Source organism: Pholcus phalangioides, unplaced genomic scaffold (genome assembly GCF_987345545.1).
Source record: "Pholcus phalangioides strain wild (caught in Gottingen) unplaced genomic scaffold, Ppha-v1.0 ptg000039l_1, whole genome shotgun sequence".
NCBI classification, from domain to species: domain Eukaryota; kingdom Metazoa; phylum Arthropoda; class Arachnida; order Araneae; family Pholcidae; genus Pholcus; species Pholcus phalangioides.
This window is the reverse complement of record NW_028301625.1, coordinates 16,545,723-16,572,127: the sequence shown is the minus strand read 5'-3', so window position 1 is coordinate 16,572,127 and position 26,405 is coordinate 16,545,723. Positions and strand designations below refer to the sequence as shown.

The 26,405-nt window shown below is 38.1% G+C and overlaps 1 protein-coding gene and 1 non-coding gene across 2 annotated transcripts in view; both read left to right on the top strand.

Moving 5' to 3' along the window:
* trio (trio Rho guanine nucleotide exchange factor) overlaps nucleotides 1–26,405 on the top strand; it is a 342,911-nt gene that overhangs the window by 23,490 nt on the left and 293,016 nt on the right. The window contains exons 3-5 of the mRNA XM_089254104.1: nucleotides 3,438–3,552; nucleotides 18,024–18,114; nucleotides 26,303–26,404. Coding sequence (XP_089110230.1) covers nucleotides 3,438–3,552; nucleotides 18,024–18,114; nucleotides 26,303–26,404 — 308 coding nt within the window. The remainder of the gene's footprint in view (nucleotides 1–3,437; nucleotides 3,553–18,023; nucleotides 18,115–26,302; nucleotide 26,405) is intronic.
* Nucleotides 18,684–18,757, top strand: TRNAS-GGA (transfer RNA serine (anticodon GGA)). The gene has a single exon. It is a non-coding gene; the product is annotated as a tRNA-Ser (tRNA).

Genomic DNA, 26,405 nt, shown 5'->3' with positions numbered 1-26,405 from the left:
TAAACATTACATGCAATTAACGTATGCATTTTCAATGGGGATTTTTATATCGAAAAGAAATATATTATGTTTTTGACAAAGGTTTTTTACGGAGGGTTTTTGACGTGACAGTTTAAACTGCGGTTTAAACCGTCAAAAACTGCCATGTGTCAAAAACCTGCCAACCCTGGTTATAACGTGTCAAATACCCGGAATTTCAGAAAACGACATGTAAAAATTTTGTTCACGTGTCCTCCGCCAGACCAGACATGACCCAGGCTCTGTCCCTCCCGGGATATAAGCCTTTTACCCGTGTGGGTTGGGCCGTGCTGAAAATTCATGCGTCTTCGGGGACGCATTCTTTCGTAGTTCTAAGAAAAAAAAATGTGGAGAGAAAAAACCTCCCCAACTTTTCACCGTGTATCATGATCACTGCGCGACCTTGAAAAACTGGTTTTACTACTTTGTACACTGTACTGTATTGATATACACGTGGGTTGTTGAAGAATAAAGCCGGGTTTCCCTAGGAGCAGCTTTCCTGTGCTGCACGCAACGTAATTGGCCCAGTGCGACACGGCTTCCACTCACTGATAAGAAAAGCAGCATGGCTGTTTTCCTACAGAGCGCAATACGCCTCACAACAGCGCTTTACGTCGGGTGTGATTGGCTCACTGCTTCTATAGGAGTCAAATGCACCGCACATTTTGCAGATGTTCTCTTCACTCTCTCTCTCTCTCTCTCGTGTTTTCTTTCGTTTCCCTTCAAACCGGAGCATGCAGACGACAGAGTAGCCGATGCCAAGGCCATGTACTATAATTTAGCCGCCCTGATCTGATGCAGCACGCTAGGAAAACACAAACGCGTATCGTAATTATGTTACGCGTTTCTGCCAGCTTGAAATGGTCTAATTTGGTTCACGCTGTGCAAAAAACTCATTCCTCAGAAAACCCGGCTTAAGATGAGGGAAAGCTAGTTGCTTCCCTGAATGAGGGGCCGTGTACAGAAGTTTCAAATTTCGGATTTTTATTACCCTGCAGATTTTCTCCCTTCTGGTTATATACGGGAAATTACGGTACTTTCGCTGCTATCGGCCGGCATTCAAAGACTGCATCTCTAAAGCATAAATTTGTCTTGTTCCTACAATATTGTGAATGCACGTTTTTTTTTAAATCTTAAAGGATTGGAATGTCCGTTCAAATTGTAAAACCTTCTCGATATCGTGGAAAAAAAACCGAATCTGTAAAAACTCTACCTTGAATATCCAGTTTTTTCATCTAGCTGCTATGCAGTAGTCACCGTTTCGCATCGCGAAAATCACGGGTGTTTACACAGAATCGGCTTTTGGAGGGGCACCAGAATCAAAGTCTTCACAGATAGTATAAAATAAATTATTTTATTCCAATATTTTAATTCTCTACAAAAATATTTTTAATTTTTGATCTCGGGGGGGGGGGGGGGGAAGAAGGAAGAGGCCCCTTATAACCTCCCCAAATTTTGCTTTTGGTGAAAATCCGCGTTTGGAACTTGCGATTGCGCAATGGTAATCGGCTAAAAATGTGATTATCTGAAGATTTCAAATTTTGAGTTTGCTATTCCTTTGAAAAAAACTTCTGGTTGCCACGGCGATCACAGAGACCTACAATACAAATATGCATACATTGAACTTCAAATGCACGCATTACCAGTTTGGAGAACAGATGCAGGGCCGCAACTGGGAGGGGCAGGCTTGCCTAGTGTCCTGCGCTCTGGACTAAAAGGGGCACCAAATTCACCCTTTATGACTGCTTCTTCTACATTACATGGGTGTGCCAAAATGCGTACTTGCCCCGTTTGTGAAAGTATCTAGTTGCGGCGCTATATAGATGGCACCACCTACTGAACACAAAATATGCCAAATGCTGGGCACACACATGTAAGCACACTGTTAAGTGTTTCCAACACAAATCTGACATAGCTTCCATATTCAGGTGTTAAAATATGTGACAGTTAAATGGCGACAGATCAGAATAGGGGACCATCAGGGAAAGAAAATAAAATCATTTTACCAGGAAAACCAAAGTATGAATTGGGAATCAGAAGGGATGAGTGTCTGAGAGAGAATCTAATTTGCTTTAAATTTGGTCAGAAGATATTGAAAATGCTAAGATATTTTTAACGAAATGTAAAATCAATCAGAAGGGAATTTATACATTGATTAATAGTGAATATATAAATGTGTGCCTTCAACTGTTAATTAAAGTGGATCCTGCTTATAACGTTTTTCAAAAATCATCATAAAAAACGTTATAAATAGGAGAACACTTTAAATAGGAAATCTCAATGAGAATTACTTATTGTTAGGACCGTGAAAATAAACTCATACATTCTAAATGGGAGAAACGTTGTAAGCTGGATCAACTGTATATTTGTTTTAGATTTATTACATGTGCAGAATTCCGTACATTAAATTCTCAGTGCTAACGATCTTCTTTTTTCAAGTTTTTCCTACTAGTAGACAATTGAACTAAATGAACCTTTGGATAGAACATGTTTTTAGAAATGAATTTTATACGTGATTCACAGATACCTTCTTCTCTTACCCGGAACATGACCCAACGCTCAGTCTCAACAAAGAAATATAATCAGGTGATCAAAAACCTGGGCATACTGGAAGAAAATTCATAGAGATACCCATGAATAATGGGGGGGGGGGGCATAATTTTTTTCAAGATAAATTTTTTTTTAGGGGGACCCACTTTCACTCAAAAAGGACCCAGACGTTTCAAATAACCTGGGTCACGGGACCCAGGTAAATTAGAGTCCAGTGGCATCTCTGCCCTTCTGAAATTTGACCATGCAAAGATGAAGATTTTTGTTCTAGTAAAATACCAAGCTCATATATCTAATTAAATGTTAAAATTAAAAAAGATATATATGTAATAAAAATAAAGTTTTGTTTCAAGAATTTTTCATTATATTTTTTATTGCATAAATTTTAGCTGTAGGTTCAACTGTGTTGTAGTTGAAAAATGGTTGAAAAACACTGTCATATTGCTGTGCTATTGCAACTGCCTGTTTCTCATCCCATTTTGGCACCCTTTCACTTTCGGTAATTTTACTAGTACTAAATCAGTAATTCCAAACATTTATGTTTGTTGCAATGACAATGCAATGAAAAATACATTGTGGTAACTCCAATCTCAAAGCACTCAGCTGTACCCAAGAGTAGATAGTAATCACTATTGCAGTTGTTCTACCTCTTTTACAATTTTATCACCAAAACGCATTACAGTACAGTTAGTTAGCTGAATGTCTCCATTTTTGCCTCATTGAAACTGAGGTCTTATTCAAATTCATGCTTCTAAAAAATTAATTATTCAACATGTGAACTTTTGGGTCTCAAGTCGGAGAGCTTCTGTATCTAGTGTAAAGTTTTTTCAATTTTCTTAAATCATGAGTTGCTTTAATTTTATTCATAGGAGGGCGAGACCGTAGAGGTAGTCCGATACTTACTTTTCCAGCACGAACAAGACCTGAAAGACTTAGAACTGATGAATTAAGAAAATTAATGTGTTACCTAGCTTCAATTCCATGGTAAATAGATTTTGTTCTTTTAAAATTACAGCGATTGAAGTTTTTATGGAAGAAATATATGTGCTGACCAGAGCCTGACAAATCCCAGGTTCCAGGTCACCATGGTAACTGGAAAAATTAATATTGGTACATAAAATTTACTACCAGTCATTTGGCTATGATGAAATTGCATGTCATGCCGATTTTCGGCATAATTTAGGAAATGAATTATTAATTACTTCAATTATTAAATTTGTTTTCATTGATGATTTTTAAAAACAGCAAAAAACTCGAACTCAGTTTTTTCAGTTTCAATGTAATCATTAAAAAATTTTATCAAAAAATATATTTTATTAGCTTTCTAAAGAAAAAGGAGAAATTAATTTGCCAGATGACTGGTTAATTGTAGTCTAGGAATAACTCAAAATTTTTGAGGATTGTCATCATGTCTACCACAGAAAAGGGGTCTTTAAAATTTAATAATCATTATTTTCAACCATTTCTCATGCAGGTATCTAAAATTTTTATTTGATTTGTCAAGCCCTAATATAGACTCCTGAAGAGGTGCAGGCATATTGTATGTATCAAATGTATAAAGTAGCCTCTTTATACAAGCTTCTGAGAATGCTGATTCATTTCACAAAACGGTAATAAGATGTGAGGATACAAATGAAAAAATGTTGAAAGATTCTAAGCAGGAGCAAAACTGCTAAATTTGCTCACTAATGCTTAGTGTCCTCATTTGAGAACTCTGCTAAGAGTTTTACTTTGTAAAATCTTTTACTACTGCAGCTAGATCTTGCATATTTTAACACGTGTAGATGACAGTATGACACAGGGATTTGCTTTGAAGAAAGACTTTAGTCATTTTTGGTTCACAAATAAGCTCTTCAAATTGGCAGATTTTTTAATCTTATTGATGCTTTTATTTTTCACATTATACTATTGACAATGTTCATGCAAGTACAGTTCATGTAATTGTTTTTGGATTGATTATTTAGATTGATTACAGTTTAATATTTGTCATATAAATAATAACCTTGTCATATTTGCTTAGTGATAACACTGGGTATTCAAATCAAGTTTATATACACTTTGAGGGTTAGTTTGTTTCTACATATTTTTAAAATTGAAAGTCAAGTGTTCAGTTTTACCATAGTACCCCTGGCTCAGATGCCTCTGCTCACAAAAACACTATATTATGGCCATAAGACCTAAATTTATTTTTTACTGTATGCAGTAAAATAAGTTCACTTGCCTCTATATTCTCTTATTAAGAAAATAAATGAAGTTGTGCAATAAAATTTAGACTAAAAAAAAAAAAAAATCAAGCACGGAGGAAGTGTGAGTGAGCCACCATATGAGAAAATGAAACAGAATGGTAAGCAAACTTTCCAGTCATGACGCTTGTTAATCACAGGGTTTTTGAAGAAGTGGCAACTCCTTATCTTTAAACCATCTATGTTTCATACCCTTTCCTCTACGAGCATTAAAGGTCAAGGTCATTCAACAACAGGTTTTGTCCATTTCTTTGGGGGGGGGGGATGAGGCCGAACGGAGTTCAGTCATTGTAATGTATTGAATGATATTTACTGGTTGTTATATTGGATAAAAAATAATGTGGTGGAGATATTTGGGACTTGTTGTAGCAGTCATTATAGTGGAATGGTTGTTATAACAAGCATCAACTGTAGTAGTTTTGGAATAGCTTCAGAAAATATCATAGGTGGGATTTATTGTAGCAAAGCATATTATTTTATGTCAAAAGGAGTTTGATATTAGACTATAGACAATTTTAAACAAGATATGAAAAAATATTTTATTCATGAGGGATTTATTGTTAAATAAATTACTGTCATAGCAAGGGTTTTACTGTATTTGACGTTTATAATTATTGATTTCATCAAAGATATATACATACATAATTTTTTAACAGTTAGACTTAATCAATAGCGTGGGTCAAAATCTTTTTCTTTTTCAAACTGCTATAGTGCAGAAAAGTTGCTTCCTTCAGTAAGAAGGAAAATAATGTAAAGAGGGATGTAATGTGATGGGCCTCCTCATAGTGCACCCTGGGTAACATCAAATCTATTGCATGTCATTGTCTTTGCATATTTGTCCTCAAATCATTCACTTTCAATAGCCTAGATTAAGTGTTTATTTCCACACATCGTACAGTACTTCTCTTGCATCTTGTTTGATCCTTTCCATGTTCTTGTCTTTTGTGTACAACCCCTCATTGTGGGCCCCTGCTTGTTCACTCAGGTGGGGTGGGGTCCACCCAGATGGGGCATTGCTTCCAGCATATGCATTATCTGGGACGCTGTCTACCCGCGTGTTTGCCATGCGTGGAGACCCGTAAGGCAGGAGATGGGGTTCCTGGCTAGCCTGATGCGCTAGCTTTGGCCTCAGATTCAGCCAAAACGGGAGGCTTGTATTAGCCCTGTCCAGGTCAACTAGCTCTGGTCGCCTTGGTGGCTGAAGGGGTTACATTACTGGTTGAGGGGCCTGGCTTGCCGGACTTCGTTGAGGTTTGTTGGTGCTGCTGCATGTCGCTCTTGGATCCTGAATGCGTCTGCTCACCTGCTGTGGTTTTGTATAGCTCTCACCTAACCTACCGTTGCTACTAACCTTCATTGGTTATGTGTGCGCATCAGATCGTAGGGCTCCATGGTGGGCATGGTAGGTGGGAGTAGAACAATACCCATTTAATTATGGGAAAAAATCAAAATGCACCAAAACGTCAAAGAACTGCCACTGTAACAGCTTCTTCAAATTCATCAACTGTGTCATTTTTCTTTCTGCACTCTTCTGATACAGAGAAACAGCTGGCCAAAGTATCACCAATTGTAATAGATAAAGCTCTCTCAAAATCAATGAAGGCTCTTCGTTCAGGAGACCTGCTTATCGAAACTAACTCACCCAAACAAGCCGAACTCATTCAAAAGCTTACATCTCTCTGAAAACATTCCAATAACAGTCAAAATCCATCCCACGCTGAATTATTCATGTGGTGTCATTTTAAACCCTAACTTAATTAACATGAATGAAGAACAAGAGCTGGCGTCTCAAGGTGTAACATCTGCCAAACATATTATGAGCCACAAAGATAGCAATCTAGCGCTAACATGTAATATAATCCTCACATTTTCATCCCCAACATTGCCGAAAGATATCAAAATTGGTTATTATAACCTCAAAATCCGGCCATACATACCTAACCCTGTTTAATGCTTCAACTGCCAAAAATACGGTCGCTCACGAATGGCATGCCGTAGTCAACACCCACCTGCTCAAAGTGTGGTGAGATGGACCACATTTCTGACAACTGCACTAATTCACCATACAAGTGCGTCAATTGTGGTGGCAACCACCTCCCATTTGAGTGTCTGAAATGGAATGAAGAAAAAGAGATCCACAAGATCAAGGTCCTCAATAACATCTCATATATCAAAGCATGCCATCGTATAACCTCTAACCAAGCTCATACTCTAATATGGTAACAAATCCATCATCAGCTGATAAGACTAACAATGTCACCAAAGTATCTGTAACAACTCAGACCTAACCCATAGCTGATACATCAACTCAAACATCATCTCACCAACCATGCAATAGTTGTGGCTGCTGTTGCTCTATTTCCAAGGTAGCGGGAAAAGCAACGGCGAACACATTCCAAATTTTTCCAGGTACTAGACCTAAAACTGTTTCTGCAAATAAAGCTAAAAAGGAACAATTCAAAGCTGGATATTCATGAAAAGCCACACAGAGGGCTGAAATATCCAACCATTAAAAATGTGTCACTAATTGATGAAAAATCAATTGATGACATGTAATGGGACAATCTTTCAGAATCCGATAATACTCTGCGCAAGATTGACCGGAATAAACTTAAGGACCTTGAACTGTCCACTTCTATTTAATTGTTTAATTTATGGCCAACATAATTCATTGAAATATTCATGGTCTTAGATCCAATTACAAATATCTCAAGGATTTGATCAATCTATACATGGTTCGTACGGTCCTTGAAAACCTTGAAAAGTCATTGAAAAAAAAGTTCATTTTAAAGACCTTGAAAGTCCTTGTTTTCCGAAATAGTTTCGCCAATTTTTATTATTCTTTAAATGACGTCCTTAAAAATAGTGCAAAGCACAGGGAAAAAGCCTTGGCAGCCAATAACCCTGGATAATTTGATTTAAAGCATGTTTTTTCCCCCATTATTCTTAAGCCGGGTTTTTGACGGAGCAGGTTTTCTGTGCCGCGTGCAAAGTGAATCGCCTAGCGTGACATGCCGTTACTCACCACCGTAGAGAGCGCAACAAGCCTCACAGTAAGTTTTACCTTGAAAAGTGCTTGAATACTCTTTGAAATTTTTTTCGTTGGAAGAGTACGGACCATTCTATATTATCCTGTTTGCGTAGCACTCCAGGAAACGTTTATGAAGCCCTCAGAGACATGGAACATCAGGTGATGTTCCCTGTTTCGTATTGATTATGATGAGGGGAGTAGAGCTTGCCACTGTGTTGCTGTGCTGGTTCCACATCATGTGTCGTCACATGTTTTACCGTTGCACATGGACTTGCAAGTCATCCTGGTGGAAATCTCTACAGTCCTAAGAACAACCATCTGTTCCATTTATTTGCCATCAAATGACACTATCTTACAGAGAGATCTTGAATATCTGATTGATCAATTACCTCCACTTTTTTTTCTTCTTGGAGACTTCAATGCTCATAATACGATATGGGGTTGTAACAGCAACACTTGGGGAAATGATGGTTGAATGGCTGTTAGACGACATGGACCTCGCCATCATGAATGATGGCAGTTTTACTCATTTCTGTGCCCCATACAATAGCTTCACTGCAATAAATTTGTCTTTCTGTTCACCTTCTCTCTCTGTTCTCTTGCCCAACTGGTCCTGGTCGTTTGATCTGAACCTCCACAGGAGCAATCATTTTCCTCTCGTGGTTAGATGACTTGATCGATGCCATAGCATTCCTTAGAGACCTCCTCCGTGGAAGCTCGTAGCTGCCCGATGGGCCAACTTCACGGTCAAGGCAGGAATCACGGACTATAGGGTTTCGCAACCCAACATCTACCTTGTGACCAGTTGCATAAACTCAGCAGCAAATGAAACAATTCCTAAAGTTTCCTCCAAACTTCCTAAACCTTGGTGGAACCACAAATGCAGTCTTACTATTAAAGCACAAAAGAAAGCATTGAGTAGGTTCTGGCGGTTTCTTACCCATGACAACAAGTTGGTATTTTTAAAAGCAAAAGCGATAGCGAGAAGAACCAGGTGACAGACTCAACAGGAGTCCTGGTAGAAGTTTACCATGGGAATCAATTCATCAACTTCATCCAAAATCATTTGGGACCAGATCCAAAAAGTCAATGGTCATTATTAGTCTTATCCAATCACTATTCTGAATAGCAACGGCACTATCATCAGCAATGTGAGGAATATTGCGGACACTATCGCCGCTGTCTCCAGTGATGCAGATTATCCCCCTTCATTTGATCCTATCAAATCATCAATGCAATTCGTAAACTTTCCAGCCTTTTACACCCAAAGGGTACAGTTCATTGTTTGCCCTACATAAACTGACGATGGCCTTGCAGCAAAAATGAAACTCTGCTGTAGGGCCTGATGTCATTCATTATTCCATGATTCAACATCTCTTATCAGAATCACTCTCACATTTACTCATATTGTTCAATCGGATTTGGATCAATCATTCATTTCCTGACGTCTGGCAAGCAGCCATAGTTCTTGCATTCCTGAAGCCTGGCAAAAATCCTCTGCAACCAAACGGCTATAGACCTATCACATTGACCAGCTGTCTGTGCAAACTCATGGAACGTATGGTCAACTATATCCCCTAGAGCACTACCTTGAGATTAATATTTTATCTAAACATCAAAGCGGCTTTAGACAGTTCAGGTCCACAACATGCAATTTGCTATGCCTTGAGACTTTAATTAGACAAGCATTCGAGAAAAGGGAGAATATGATAGCCATATTTTTTGATATAGAAAAGGTCTACGACCGTACTTGGAGGCACGGAATTTTTTCGACCTTCATAACTGCGGCTTGCAGGGCAACTTGCCTATTTTTTATTAAGAACTTTCTGGCTTGCCGCATCTTTCAGGTATGGATCGGAAGCACATTATCTACTCCCCAAATTCACGAACAAGGTGTACCTCAAGGTAGCATTTTAAGTGTTACACTTTTTGTTTTAAGACTCAATTGGGTGTTGAACCAACTCTCGTTGTCTTGCACTGGCACACTCTATGTGGATGATCTGCTAATATCATACCAATCAGTCACTATGAGGTCAACAGAGAGGCAATTACAAACCACACTAAATAAGATTAGCAGGTGAGCCCACGCTAACGGCTTTTCTTTCTCCGTCGACAAAACTATTGCTATGCACTTTTATCTGTTGAGACCTTCACGATGATCCGGAGATATTCTTAAACAATAGTCAAATACCAATTGTAGAAAACACTAAATTCCTCAGCCTTACATTCTACGAAATTCTTACTTTCAAACCTCATGTTGCGCAACTAAGAGCTTGTTGCATGAAGACGATGAACCTCTTGAAGGTTATCTCTTCTACATCATGGGGAGCAGACTGTAAGTCACTCCTGCACATATATGAAGCTCTTGTAAGGTCATAGCTCGACTACAGTTCCATTGTATACGGGTCAGCACCTCGAAGCTATCTGAGTGAGCTCGATCCAGTTCATCATTTCGTCCTCCAGATTTTTTCAGGAGCTTTCTGAACTTCTCCCATGGAAAGTCTCTACGTAGAATGCAACGAGCCATCACTGACATCAAGACGCCAGCAACTTTCGCGTAGATATTATATTAAAATGAAGTCTTTTCCAGATCATCCACTTTATTGTGCCATTTTCAGTTCTTTTCATAGACTCTTTGCTGCTCGCCCTTCATGTGTTCCATCTTACGGCCTTCGTATGAGAGCACTTGTACAAGAGTTACAAATAGATATCAGTCGCATGACCTCCATTGCCCAACAACTGGTACTATGGGAACAGTCTTTGCCAGATGTCTCTCTCTATTATTATCATTATATCCTAGAGCCACCACAGCAGATGTTATATATCGGCAGATATTCTTTAGTCACAGAAGTAAGTACAATAGGTACTTCCCCATATATACCGAAAGCTCTAAGAGTCCTGGCCATGTCAGTTGTGCCTGTATCTGCTGCGAGGAGACATCTTTCAAACTGCCCGATATATTTCCCATTTATTCTTCAGGATCTCCGTCATGTCACACGCAAACACCACTGACGATGCATAGTCTATAGGGATTCTTTAAGCACATTACAAGCATTGTATTTGTTAACATTTCTTATTCATCCAATTATTCATGCCATTCTTCATGAAATAAATTATCTTGAACATCATGATACCACAGTTAAATTTTTACTGGGTTCCGGGTCATGTTGGAATACTGGGCAATGAGAAAGCAGACACCGCAGCTCAAATATCATCTAACTTACACAATAGCTTTTTGATAGCCACTTCTCAATTCTCCAGAAAGTGATGCATCGCTGCTGGCAGGAGCACTGGAATAATCAAGTAAATAATAAATTACATCTTATTAAGCCTGCACTTGGCCATTGGTATTTGTGACGATCTCCGGCCCAAGATCGCACAATAATCATAGAATGTACGTCTCCTGAGGAGTGACGTCATCTACCTCACGTAGGAGTGAATTTTTCGGCTACATCACTACACTAGTGTGGAGAGGGAAATTCTTCCTAGTATGTAAATAAGCCTAGATGGTGCTTGGAGCACTTCGACTCATATAAGAAGGCGTAGTTCCTTCTTACTTGGCTGCATTTGTGATTTGTTTGCGTATGAGCACTGTTGGTGTGCTAACAGTTCTCCATCTTTAGAAGCGATCTCCCAAGTTATTGGTGAGGTCTCTGAAAAATAATTGATTGAACTTCCCCCTTCTCTGATTATCACCTCCACCAAAAGTTGCCTATGCCGAGTTGTCAGATAGCCTCTTCTTGATCTGCTACGCTCGGCTAACCTACCATTCTTGAATGCTCTTGCTTCGCCATCATCAGATGGACTAAATCCAATGTCGGGAGCCTATGCACCCATCACCACCGACTGGAACCTACAGACTCTTAGTCGATCGCTCACCTTCGTCGACCAGATTCTATGATCGACCAGACTCTTCATCATCGCCGGTCACTAATCGCTATTGACTGCTCATCACTGCTAATCATATTCTATGGTTTCATCGTTATCGACCGGTCCCTACAGACTCATTGTCAACTACCCATCTCCACTGAGGACCCGACTAACTCATCGTCGACTGGACCCTACAGACTCGTTGCTACTTGTCATCAAGAGGACTGATTGTTTGTGGACTTACCTCGACCTCTTTAAATTTTCCGACTCGTGAAAAATGTGATTAACTTTTCAGTTCAGAATTCTTTGTTAGGAAACCTAATGAATTATATTTGTTCATTGTCAATGTGTCTTTGCTTGGTCACTTGCAGCGACGCATACAGAAACCCTTAATGCAATGAAAATGTTGCATGTTTGAGCTGCAGGACTAACTGAAAGGAGGAAGTCTTGCTCGCCCGATTGCACGTAGGACACAGTCGTATCACACAATCATATCTTTTATTACGAGAGAGTCAGCCAGAGTGCCCCCATTGTTAGAGTCCATTGCTCATGCTTTTACTTATTCACATCATCTACATCATTTCACGACCGCTTTTGGTCCAAGTGATCTTGCACTTTATGACATTTTATCTGACCATTGCGATGCATCTTGCATTTTTAAATTCATCAAAGCCATTGGTTTTCATTGGAGCTTTTCAAGCTATATTTCAAGTTTAGACAGATGAGAAATAACACTTCAAGTTATATAGGTTGAAGAACTCATGAAGGAGAAACATGTCCAATGTAAGTAGATTCAGATTCCTGAATCAGAGAATAATGGTCTTCTTTTCTATTCCTGCAAAAATGCATGGCATTTACTTTTTTTACAGACCAAGTATCATCTTCTGCCATCAAAGTAAATGCCATAAATTTATTCATTAGGTGTGAATGTAAACTTCAAATCAGTCCTGACACTGCTCTTTTCTCTTCTGATTTTATATTTGTCAACCATATGGGCAAAACCTGTATCTGGGGTGGGAGGTGTTAGCATTCTGATGTCTTGCAGAACACTTGAAGCTATGTCAGCAGTTGTGTGATCAGACCCTCCTAATCGATCACAGTTTAAGACTTGTGCTTAGTTTAACTCATTTGCCAATAGGGTTTTGCTGATGATTTAGTTGGTTTAAATTCATCATCTTCATTACCTGAAACGTCAGAAGAATAGTGCTCTTCAGGTTCTTCAGCTGGGATGTTAGAAAATTTGAATTCACGCTGTGCTCACTGAAGCTCATGGGTCTTCTGCTTGACACTTTCATTTAACTTGTTTGTTACGTACAAGTACAAAGATCCGGTTTTCCTCAAACGGTATTTTTTTTCAAGAAAAGTAAATCTCAACTCGAGCAAAAATCTTTTTTGCTTTTTTGCATGTGATTGAAATTGCACATGCACATCTAGTGGTTTTTTTTTTTTTTTGCATATGCAGTCTAAAGCAATAGCACATTTACAAGCAATGGCATGAAAAAGTGGAGCAGCTCTCATTTTAAACTCATCAATCTTCTGCTTAAATGATGAAAATTAAGTTTTCTCTTTATCATGAATGTATGATTTTCTGCTCTTACAATAGGAATCATGATAAGCATTAATTAGGTGAACTGTTCTCTATTCAGGCACCGTAAGAATAGATGCTTTGTTGTAGAAATGTTTCATTTTTCCCACTACTGTCCTGGCTGCTTTAAAAAAACTTACGCTTTTGTTATTTGTCTTAACAGATAACTTGAATCTCTTCAAAACAGCATCGGAGAACACACTCGTGTAGGTAGTGAACTGAAGAAAATCTCCCGGGTGACCAAGTATGGGGCATTCAAATACCTGCTAGTAATTATATTCTTTAACACATCCATCATTACATGAGTTTGTCTTTTTAGTAAAAATCATGGTAAACTGAGTTAACTTACCAAGAATAAAGAGCAGCAACAAATTTATAAATTACACACAGTAACTAATACAAAAATAGTAAACAATACAGCACCAAAGCCAGCAGCTGACTGCTGAGTCATGACAAGAAATGGTGGGAACAAGGTAGCACTGCCAGTGGCTGACTGATGACTGCTGAGTCAGGACAGGAAATTGCTATAAATGAGCGAACAGTGTAGTGAAACTTGCTAAAATTTGGTCAATTCCTTTTTTTTAACACATTGCATGACTGGTAAGCATTGAAACATCAATATTTTCATTTATTTTAATTTTTTGAATCATAAATTAAGCATAAACAAAGTATAGTGTGTCAATTGTGGAATTTTATGTAATATTAAAAAAAATTTAAGAAAAATGTTCAATTGTGTCAATTTCTATAAACTTTAAGTATGATGTGCGACTGGAAAATGTCAAAACTGATTTAAAAAAATTTTACATCACCTTTCTTTTTATTGAAGGAAGCAACTTTTCTGTGCTATAGCAGTTTGAAAAAAATAAAAATAAATTTTTCAACCCATCCTATTATCCAGTAGGTCTAAAAGCTTTTTATTTATTGTTTTTTGTTTCATTGAATTTTGATCTTACCCAAGCATTTTTGTCTGTAATGTCCTGTTTTCTTTTTCAAATTTAAAAACAAAGTCCTTCAGGTATATTAAAGATGCTGCAAAATTTTTTATTCAAAATTGTGTTAGTTTCAACCTTTCAGTAAGAGTAAAAAACCAAAGCCAACTGATAGTTTCTCAACTAAGTCTAAAACATCTTTCAAGATGCAAATTCTTGAAATAATACTTTATTCAAACATTGCCTTTAAAGGCCAACTGGTTTAGTGTACGACTCTTTCTTTTTAGCATCTGATTCAAGGAAACACATATGTATTGATCATCATCAATTTTTTTTTACTTATTAATAAGAGATCTGTATGATTTATCCTAGGATATTGTTAGTTACAAATGTCTATACCCGAAACAGGATTTGAACCCAGACCTGCACAGCCAAAGGCTAGCCAGCTAACCACTCAACTGCCAAGCGACAAATTTTCCAAAATGCTTATCGTTGTTATTTAATTTTTTAGGTCGTTAATGTAAATTGCTATTTTTTTTCACATGCGGAAACTAAATTGGAATTAAATTATTTTGTATAATTATATACATTGCATGGCCAAAAAAGGTATTCTATCATGTGCAACCACACTACCAATGGTATATTTTTAAAATGCAAAAAAATTAATCATCCTAAGTATGGAATAAATAGATAGAAAATCAAAAATTTATTCTAATGTACCCTTGAAAATTGATTTAGGAACTGGCAATACCGGGGGGAAAAAGGTGTTTGATCAACACTTTAATAAGGACTAAGTGTTCAATCACACTGTTTTAACCCCTTCGCTTACAAGCGAACTGGCAAGAAATTCGGATGCTCTCTATTTGACGAATCAGCAATAAACATAGTAACCTTGTCCTAACCTAACCGCACATTAGAAAAAGGGAAGGAAAAAAAACCAAATAAAAGAGTAAGACAGCATAAAAGATAATGATAAAAAGAATGTAGGTGCAAAGTTAGATTTCTTTTTACCTTCACCCTACCTGTTCTTTTTCACTCGTATAAGAAAGATAAATCATATGTGAAGAAAAAAATCACTATCATGGTTTAAAAAAACCAAAAGGAAAAAAATTTTAAAGTTGCAACATAAATGTGTACTAACAACAGGATGATCAGGAGAAAGAAAAGAAAACAGTGAACTTGTTTGAATTCATTCCACTAGCATTTGGACCAGGGTTGTTTGGTTTAAACCAAGTGGTTTTTTAAAAAAACCAAATAGAAGTGGCCTAAATATCAATTTTTCCTTGAAAAATATCACATTGGTTTATTATTAGCCAAAATTTTTCATTTTTACCACATTTTATATTCAACGGGTACATTCTGATGGTATACCTTTAAATGGCATAAGATGGTATAAGTGGTTTTTTTTTCAAAAAGTCTCATAAAAGTGGCCTGAATATATATATTTTTATATGAAGTATCTTGGTTATTTAAAGTTGTATACAGAAGCCAAAATTTCTCATTCTTGCCACATTTTCTAACCGTGGCTACATTCTGATGCTCTATCTTTAACAAATTCATGAATAAGGACTGCATCACACATCTAAATGTAGTGGTGTATTATCTCACATTTTTTTTCCCTTCGCAAAAAAGCAGCAACAGTAGTGAAACCATCATGCTAGGGGCAGGTGGTTCAATAATCCAATAAAGACACCAGCTGTCCCTGAAGACTGATGTACTAGTAGCTACATTACCTCACAGACATTTTAATTTTCTTTCCCATAAGAAGTAGCACATCTCACACTGTACATCACCCAGTCTTAATATTCAATAGTTTTTTTATACTTTCACTGTCTTAAGCCCAGTTAATCAAGGTTCTACTGTATAGTAGTAACAGATTTATGAAAAATAATCAGCTATATACAGGGTGATTATAATTAAAGTTTTGATTCCAAAACTATATTATAAGTACTGGTCAAAATGACGAAAATTTGCACGGATACTCCTAAAGCAACGGTAGTTTCTTTCGCAAAAGAAAAATAGGTGCAAGTAGATGATGCTGTACTTGACCAGCAGTATAATCTATTTTGTGCAACCACATCATTTCGGCACTTCCACAGCATCAGTGTGTGTATAGAACAACTTCTATCAAGATGCACATTGCAATACCAGCAAAGTAGCTGCTGAAGACCCATTTTGACAATAACAGGATAGCATGACACTTGGCCAGTCGTCAGTTCACCTGACCTTAACCCTTACAACTTCTGGCTGTGGGGGGAGGTACCTCAAAATGTTATGAGCAGTGGTCGGATTGCAAACTTTGAATTGCAAGCTCCAACACATCCCCTATATGTTAGAAGTTCCTCAGGAATATTAACGTGGGGCGCGTTTGATTTAATAAAGGTGAATTACAAGCGCATCTACATCATGACCATGACATACTCTGATCTGTTGTTGAACAAGAAGTTTTGTGCTTTCACCTCATAGACAGAACATGGTGGACAACATATTTAACATTTCTTGAGTAAGTTGTAGTTATTTGTTCAATTACTTCATTTTTTTTTGTGATGTTTCCATGCATTATGAAATCGTGCAATGCTATAATTAAGTTATTATTTTGCCATGACTGGTTATCGTTTCCATTCTGTAAGCAAATTTCCCACGTGTTGGATGTCATTAATTTTACATTTTTAAGTATTTTTTCCCCTTTACCAAATAAAATTTCATTTCTTCAGGAATATTCATGTCAATTTTCAAGTCCTTCTGTCAGTTTGTTTTTTTTTACACAGTTTTGAAATCAGAACCTTAATTATAATCACCCTGTATATCGTAAATCATTGTTAATTAATCTGCATTATTTATGCTTCATTAAATACATTATATTCACCTAATTTTTATGATGGTTTTTGCAAAATAACTTCCTAATTAAGCATACTGAAAGTAACTGGAGAAAACATCTTTATATTATATGATTAATAATAACATTAAAAGAATTTTCAAACACAAAGTAATCCATTTAGTTAAGAAAAAATAATTAAATTGCAAAAGTTGGTTTTTGTTAAGAAATATTTATTGATTAATATGGGAATAGTGCTAATTACATTAATAAACATTTTATTTTAATTAATTATATTAGAAGTTTGAATGATTCTTCAGAAATTTTATTTTTTTTAATGTTAATACTATTTAAAACAAAAAAACCTGGTTTTTTTTGGTTTTTTTAAAAAAACATATTTTTTACCAACCCTAGTTTTGATGCAATATTAACGTCCTTTGATCATAAAGTGGTTTAAAAACATGTTGACTAGAAATATATAAATGAAATAATGTTAACGCAGGAGCAGGGCAACTAGATAATGCAGGGGTTCTGAAATATTTTCCACTCACTGCCCCCCAAAGCAGTTTATTAAAGGATTTCTTCTAAAAGTATTGTCGAGCCGCCACCCTGTGGCACCTTTGGCAAAGGTTGGGGGCACACAGTTTGAGAACCTCTGAGTTAATGTATAAAAAATTGAATGGAACAGGGTTTTTTCATCATTATAACTTTTCTGAAGCACTAAGAGATTACTACAAGCACATATCTTTTGAATGATCTCAAAAAACTGATTATTTCCATGTTCGAAAACTGAGTTCTTCAAACAGACGTTTCAAGATTGTTTAACCTTTTCACTCCAGAAGTACTGTTTAGTACCTCCACAGCTATGACCACTTTTAGTTTGTATTTGTGTATAATTTTTTTGCAGAGTACATAATTTAATGTATACAGACATATGATAAAAGTTTTTGTTCAAATTCATGCATAATTTTCCATGCCCCAGTGAAGAGGCATCAGACTTTGGTTTCTCTGTTGTCATCGATATGAGAGGTGCAACATGGAGTACAGTCAAACCTATCCTTAAAGTTCTCCAGGTTTGTATTTTTGTGTTTGATATCATTTATTTACTTTGTATGGATTTTTTAATGCATCATTTCAATATCTGAAACATACTTTTGATAATATGTTGAGAAACAACAAATCCTAAGTAGGGCCTTGACTGGTAATTGCAAAGCTTCCATTCTTAGTTCCACTATAGGAATTAGTGTGCAGTGATTGGGTTCCTACGAGTAAAGTAGATAGCAAAACATAAATTTAATAGCGTGGAACTCAAAAATCTTGAATGTAAATGAAAGTTTTTTTTAAATTAATACAGTAATAAATTATTCACTTTAATAAATTTTTATACCTCAGGAAAACTAGAAAATTCAGAAAATTCAACTGCCCCTGCGGGGGCAGGGGCAGTTCAATTTTCTCTCTTTCCAAAATATATCTTCGCAACAGCCAGTTGTTAAAACCTTCGTATGGTAGTGGAGAGTGATGTCATCCTTGTATAAGTCGCCATCTGGTGGCAGCATCAGCAGTTGTAAGCTTGGCCCGAGTCCGTCCATGTACGATCCCTTTAAGTGTACACAAGCTCCAAGGAAAGATTGAGAGATTCTGTGCCTCTGTAGTCTAGTGGTCTAGGACGTTCACCCGGAAAGTGAAAGAACGTGGGTTCGATTCCCCGCAGGGGCAGTTGAATTTTCTCTCTTTCCAAAATATATCTTCACAACAGCCAGTTGTTAAAAAACCTTCGTAGACTGTTAGTCTATTGATAGTCTTCTCTTTTCCAGTTATGTCGTAAATTATGATCTCTATAATATATTATTAGTCATCAAGGGCCTGGGCCTGTACAGACGACTGTAAAAAAAAATTTTGTGATCAGAATTATAAGTGAGAGGAATGAGTAGATGCTAAATGTGTGTTACAGAACATACATCCCATACATTATAAATAATAATTATAAATATATTTATTTATTTATACAATATTGATTGGCCGAGGCCTATACAAGAGGATGCGGAATTATATATGGCAAAAGTGTCGATTGATGGTACGAGAAAATTCGGAAATCGTAGTGCAATCTACAATATTTGATGGTAGGTTGTTCCAGTCGATAATAGTTCTCGGGAAAAAGTTGGTGGGTGGGTGTCATTGGCAGCACACGTAATGGGTGCCGCGATACCAGATACCCTTCAGCCAGGCGCCTTGCGATGGTTCGGGAAGACACAGGGGCCAGTAGTGAAGCTGCTGCCTGTGTCTGGATAGTGGCCAATGAGGCAGTCGGCTCTACGCGTGCGTTTCGGATGATGTGACGGTCTTCTTGACGACTGGTCTGCCGAGGGCGTCCTGAACCTGGTCGCAGTGTAAATGACGTCTCTTCTGTCCATTGGTCCCAACACCTCCTCACAGTAAAATCAGAACGGCCTAGTCGACGAGCTACTCGCCGAGCTGACCACCCAGCTTCCATTATTCCGATGATTCTTCCCCTATCGAACTCTGACAACTGCTCATATGGTCTTCGACGGCGGCGTAACGGCATGTCTACCTCAGCATTTCCTTTGCAAACGATTAAATACACTCCAGCCTATCTTTGAGGCAAAGATAGGCTGTAATTTTTTGGAATGATTGAGTCTAACAGAGAAATGTGAAGGTTGGATTAGAATATTGGATGTGTCAATATTAAAAACCCCATGGAGGAGTTTGTAAAGAAAAGTTAAACAAGAGATAAGTCGAAGAGAGGAGAGCGGTTGGATATTGAGTTGTCGCTTGAGTTCCGTTATGGAGACAGATGAAGACCAACAGTTAAAAATGAAATGAGTGGACTTATTTTGGATAGATTCTAATTTGTCCATGTTTGTTTGGGTGTGGGGGTCCCAGGCTTCACAGGCATAGGAGAGAGCAGGGAGAATATATGTTTGGTAGCACAAGTGACGAACATGACGAGTGGAGTATTTTAGGTTACGGCGAAGGAAAAACAGTTTTTGGGGACATTTATTAAAGATGTAATCAACGTGAAGGTTCCAGCAGAGATCGGAAGAGATTATAATGCCCAGGTATTTATATTGGGAAACCTCAGAGATCAAAGAGTCGTTTATAGAATAGGGGAATTCGTGAGGGATTCTTTTATTGGTCACTTTCATAAAAACAGTTTCTGAGAAATTGAGGGGTAATTCCCAGGTTGAGCACCATTTGGAAATAATGTTAAGGTTATGTTGGAGAGATTCTTGGTCAGAAAGATTGGACACTATTTTATAGATGACACAGTCATCAGCGAAGAGTCTAATGCGGCAGTTTATGGAGTCAGGTAGATCATTTATGTAAATTAAAAATAATAATGGCGAGAGGATCGAGCCCTGGGGTGTGCCAGATTTGACATGAAGAAAAGGAGAGTTCTGGCTCTTGTACGAGACAAACTGACTATGGTTAATAAGGAAGGCCTCCACCCATTTCAGCAGTTGAACATTTAATCCAAGGTATGAAAGTTTTAATAGAAGTTTATTATGGGGCACCCTGTCAAATGCTTTGGAAAAATCTAGGAAAATTATGTTGGATTGGAGGTTTTTATCAATGGAGTCTGTTAAGTCATGTATGAAAAGTGTTAATTGGGTAGATACCGATATCGATGATCGAAATCCATGTTGGTTAGGGAAGAAAAAGTTAATCGAATCGAGGTGGGTACGGATATTCTTGGCAATTATGTGTTCTAAGAGCTTGCAGCAAGAGGAGGTGATTGCAATAGGTCTAAAGTTGAGGGGTTGGGAGAGAGAGCCAGATTTATTGATGGGAATTATCTTATTAATTTTCCAGTCATTGGGTAGGTTAGAAGTATTCAGTGAGAAGTTGAATATAATGAGGAGATAGTTGCAAATTTCATTGGCACAGAATTTTAGGATAGGATTGGGGATCCCATCTGGGCCAGTAGAGTGGGGTTTTAATTTTTTTAGGAGATTCAGGAGACCGGCCTTAGAAAAGGAGATGGGACAGGAGTTATGAAGTGAATCGAAAAAGACGTATTGGGGGGGGGGTGAAGGATCAGAGGAAAAAACAGAACAGAAGTCCCGGTTAAATTCGGAGGCAAGATCGAGGGGAGAGGTAAGATCCGAGTTGGAAGTTTTGAGCGAGGAGGTACCTGCTGATTTGGGCGGAGAAAATTCCAAAATTTTGAGGGATTAGTTTTGAGATAGGAAGGCAATGAGTGGGATAAGTAGTTGGATTTGTGGCGAGAAATAAGGTCTTTGAGGTTACGGGTGGAGGTCGAGATTTTGTTTCTGAGAGTAGAGGAGTCGTTAAATTTGAGTTTAGAGACGTCACGTCGAATTCTTCTTTTGAGATGGATAATGTCATGGTTGATCCAAGGGTTAAAGAAGCTTTTAGATGAAGAGCATTTGGTAGGAACAGTGGCTTTACATTTATCGATAACAGCTTTGAATTTACTCCAGAGACGTTGAATATCGTTAGAAGAGGAGATGAAGTCAGGAAAGTGGGTACCAAGGATATTTTGCATGAGAGGGTAGTTGGCCTTGTTAAAGATTAGTTTTCTGGCACGATAAAAGGGAGGGATGGTATGATGAAGGAAGAAATCTAAAAAAGGGATTTTGTGATTGGAACAGCCATCAAAAACTGAAAAATTGGAAACCGGAATTTTGTTGGAAACTGCAATTAGGTCTAATGTGGAGATTGAGTGATTGGATATTCTTGTGGGTTCCAAGATGGTTTGAACGAGGTTAAATTTTAGGAAAATGTCGAGAACTCTATTGTTAATACCATGGTTTCCCGAGAGGGACTGCATTTTATGCCAATCAATACCGGGTAGATTCCAGTCACCGGCTAAAATTAAAAGATGAGAATTATGAAATCGGTCCAGTATTGTTTCATGTTCAATGAAGTAGTGAGGGTCCGAGGCAGGGGGTATGTAAAGGGAGAAAATTGCAATGGGAGTGCAGTTGTGATTGTGCCATTCGGCAGCGACAATTTCAATATTTGATTCAAGAGGGATTTCAATTAGGGGTATAGAACTGTTGAAAACAAGGGCAACGCCTCCTCCTCGTTTGTTTCTATCTTTACGAAATTCAGAGAAATTCGGTGTTGCTGATATTACTGTGCAACCAAGTTTCTGTAACCACAAGAAAGTTGGGATTATGAGATAGTAGGAGGGATTCGAAGGAAGATATTTTGTTAATTATGCTTCTTGTATTAACTGTTCCGATTCTGAAGAGATTATTTCGGAGAGGAGAATGGGAGATTAAGGGGGAGTGAGGTTTCGAGGGGTGGGGACTAAAGGGAGAGGAGGTGAAGGTAGGGGAAGGTCAGAAGGAGGAGTAATACTGGGAGGGGTTTGGGAAAGCGGTATAATATCATTAAGGCTGGGATCGCATATGTATTTGATGTTATTGATAAGAGCAAAGTTATGAAAAAGTTTAACTTTCAGACCGGACTCACGGTATTTTTGGGGCCCCCGCTTCCCCCCCACAGATTTGTCCACATAGCCTGCGTGTCTCAGGTGAAAAGTCCTCTGAAATTGAGATGCTGGTGTTTTTTAATTTAAATGAATTTTTAAGGATTTCAGTTTTGGTTTTGAATTTATTAAATTTGATAATTGAAAGTCTGGGGCCTGGGATTCTTTTAGAGCCAATTCTGTGGCAACGGGCGATATCGGAGGCGGAAATTTCAAGTTCTAGGAGGTCAGAACAGCATTTAAGTATTTTAGATTCAAGGGTCACGGTGGATTCAATGTCTGAGGTCTCCTCCGGTATGCCGCGAAAAATTAGGTTTGACCGACGTGAGCGGTCTTCTAGGTCGATAACCTTTGAGGCGAGAGAAGAACGAAGTGTGGAGAGGTCAGAGGAGAGGTCGGAGACTTGTTGTTGGAGATCCTCAGTAGGTAAAAATTTGTCCTCTACCGCACTCAGACGTTCAGATAATCCATTGAGTTGGACACTAAAGGAATCTTGCTTTTGGGATAGGAGCTTGAGTTGGCTTAGTATGGCGAGTTGGGTATCCTGGTAATGAGAAGGATGGAGGAATTGGAGGGGGAAGGATTGTCTGGTGCTTTCGAAGGGTCAGACGTAACTTGATCGTGTTTGAATTTGGGAAGCTTTGGGCGAATGGGTGACCCTTGGGCCGGGGTTGGACGCAATATCTCCGGAGAGCAAAAGCAGTAGAAACAGGTGGGTAGGTAGGCCAAAGAACTGCTTATCGACACAATTGTAATTACACTCATTGCCATAAAAATTTGCGCACCAAGAAATAATTGTGGGATCGAAACGAAAGTTGGCCTGAAGGTACATGTTGGGCAGATATGCAAATGATTAGAAATGCAGCGTGATTGTGCATTGCGTAATGCCACTAGAGGGCGTTGAACTTCTTTCTCCTTGGAGTGTAAAACAGGTAAGCAGAGCTTGCTGGAGTGTATTTAATCGTTTGCAAAGGAAATGCTGAGGTAGACATGCCGTTACGCCGCCGTCGAAGACCATATGAGCAGTTGTCAGAGTTCGATAGGGGAAGAATCATCGGAATGATAGAAGCTGGGTGGTCAGCTCGGCGAGTAGCTCGTCAACTAGGCCGTTCTGATTTTATTGTGAGGAGGTGTTGGGACCAGTGGACAGAAGAGACGTCATTTACACGGCGACCAGGTTCAGGACGCCCTCGACAGACCAGTCGTCAAGATGACGTCACATCATCCGAAACGCACGCGTAGAGCCAACTGCCTCATTGGCCGCTATCCAGACACAGGCAGAAGCTTCACTACGGGCCCCCGTGTATTCCCGAACCATCGCAAGGCGCCTGGCTGAAGGACATCTGTATCGCGGTGCCCGTTACGTGTGCTGCCAATGACACCCACCCACCAACGCCTCCGTTTGGAGTGGTGTCGAGCACGACGGGATTGGACTGCAACGGAATAGAACCAGGTCGTCTTCAGCGACGAATCGAGATTCAACTTGAGCAGTGATGACAATCGTGTTCGTGTGTGGAGGCCCCGTGGTGAACGCTTCAATCCCGCCTTCGCTTTACAGCGACACACTGCTCCCACAGCTGGTGTCATGGTATGGGGTGCCATTGCTTACGATACACGGTCACCCCTAATATTGATCCATGACACAATGACAGCCCAGCAGTACGTCCATAACATCCTTCAGCCACATGTGTTGCCACTCATGGCAGGGCTCCCAGGAGCCATTTTTCAACAAGACAATGCTAGGCCACACACAGCAAGGATGTCACAAGACTGCCTCCGCCACATTACCACCCTTTCCTGGCCTGCTCTATCCCCAGATTTGTCACCAATCGAGCATATCTGGGATCATTTGGGACGGCAAGTTGGACACCCTACGAGGTTGGTCGAACTAGAGGCGCATTTACAGCAACTGTGGAACGAGATGTCTCAGGACATCATGCAGAACTTGTATGCCTCAATGCCCGCTCGTATCGCATTGTGCATTCGCGCTAGAGGGAGTCCAACAGAGTACTAAAACTTCTGTTCATCTGTACTTTTTTCTGCAATTAGTGATCCTTTTTCTTGGATTTTCTAATCACTTACTTATATCAACGTAGTACTTACATGTGTAAAATTTCGTTTCATTTTGATGACTTCTTCTGGGTGCGCAAATTTTTATGGCAATGAGTGTATATACATTTACAATTGCATTCATTGTATTCAAATATAATTATCATATATTAAATCAAATAAATTTCATATCTGATACTGAGAGAATTATAGCACATACAGGCATAAAAGTAATAAAAATTATTCAGCTAGCTATTTGATTGTTGCATATTTCAATGTATAAAAATAAGATACTTTTTAGGCCTATTTTATTTACAAATACACAACAGACAAATTGCCCTACGAGGTGGGTTAAAAAATTTGCCCATCAAAATTATCGATGTTAAATATAACCAAAATACCCAATATAAAAGCATATATTACCAAAAAAAATATATATATATATATTCACTGCCCATAATAAAGATTATGGCTGTCTTATGTAAGCATGAATAGTTTCTTGATTTATCGTACTATATCTATTGTACTTCATTTTAAACGCATCAATTGTGTTATAATTCACAACCCCAGAGGTAAGCTATTCCATTTATTGACAACCCTATTAAAGAAAAACTCCCTGCGACCTGCAACCTGGAATTGTCCCTTACTAAATAATACTGGTGTCCCCTCATTGAAGCAGTTGATTGACTGTGTATTAATAACTTGTGGTCCATCCTGTTAAAAATTTTGAACACTTCGATCATATCTCCCCCCCCCCCCCTTCCCGGCACTTGCTCTCTTCCAATGTAAACATATTCAAAAATATTTAGTAAGTGCATGCTTCTAGTCGCTAACTTGTCTGATTATTGTAGCTAATCATTTTTTTACAGTAGACGTCACTTATTTGAATCATAGACAATGTTATCATTCAAGTATTCTTATCACTCTTGCAAAGTACAGAATTGATCAATATCACAAGGTTATGAAAAAAATTGTTTATAGTTATTCAAACTTCAGTTTATGTTACCAGTTTTTTGTTTTTTTAAAGATTTTTCCATGCATTTTTGAAGCTAAGGTTTACCCAGATTTATTTTTTTCTCTGAATAATGTTATCAACCTGCAAGACTGTGCGAGAAGTCAGAAGGTGTACCCCTCCCTTATTTACAAACATTTCCGTACTTGGCTCACAATGCCAGATTCCGGCATTAGTCAGCTGTTATAATCCATGTATGTGTGAAGCTGCTTTTGCAATGATCTTTCTTTAGTGCAGACAAATGTAATGTGACAATGTAATTTGCGCTTTTATTCAGTTCTTGGTCAATTTCTTTTAGTTGACTTCATTCACAGTTACTCAGCTGAAAGACTTTCTCTGCATAATCTATGGATAATACATAGTGCATTGAAAAATATATTGTAATTTGTAAAGTATAAATAAAGACAGTTTCATTTTAACTTCTCATAATGGCTGAATAATAATAAATGCAGGATTTTAGCTTATAGAAAAAAATATCCTTTTTTTTATCACAACATGGAAATTAAACATTTTGTAATCGGTTATGTAAAAAAAGAAAACTGTGTTGTCTACGCCCCGTTTGATTTAACAGGACGTATGGTAATTGTATTCACTTCCAGATTTCTTTCGGATATGGTTATCAATCTGTTATTGTTGTCGGAAACCCAGAGTCCTAATGTGATCACATTAATTTTTGTTCACTGTATATATTTCAAGTTTGTGAATTGCACATATTTTTCAGGAAAGTTTCCCAGCAAAGATTCATACAGCATATATAATAAAACCAGAAAATTTTTGGCAAAAGCAGAGAACTAGTCTTGGAAGCTCAAAATACAAGTTTGAGG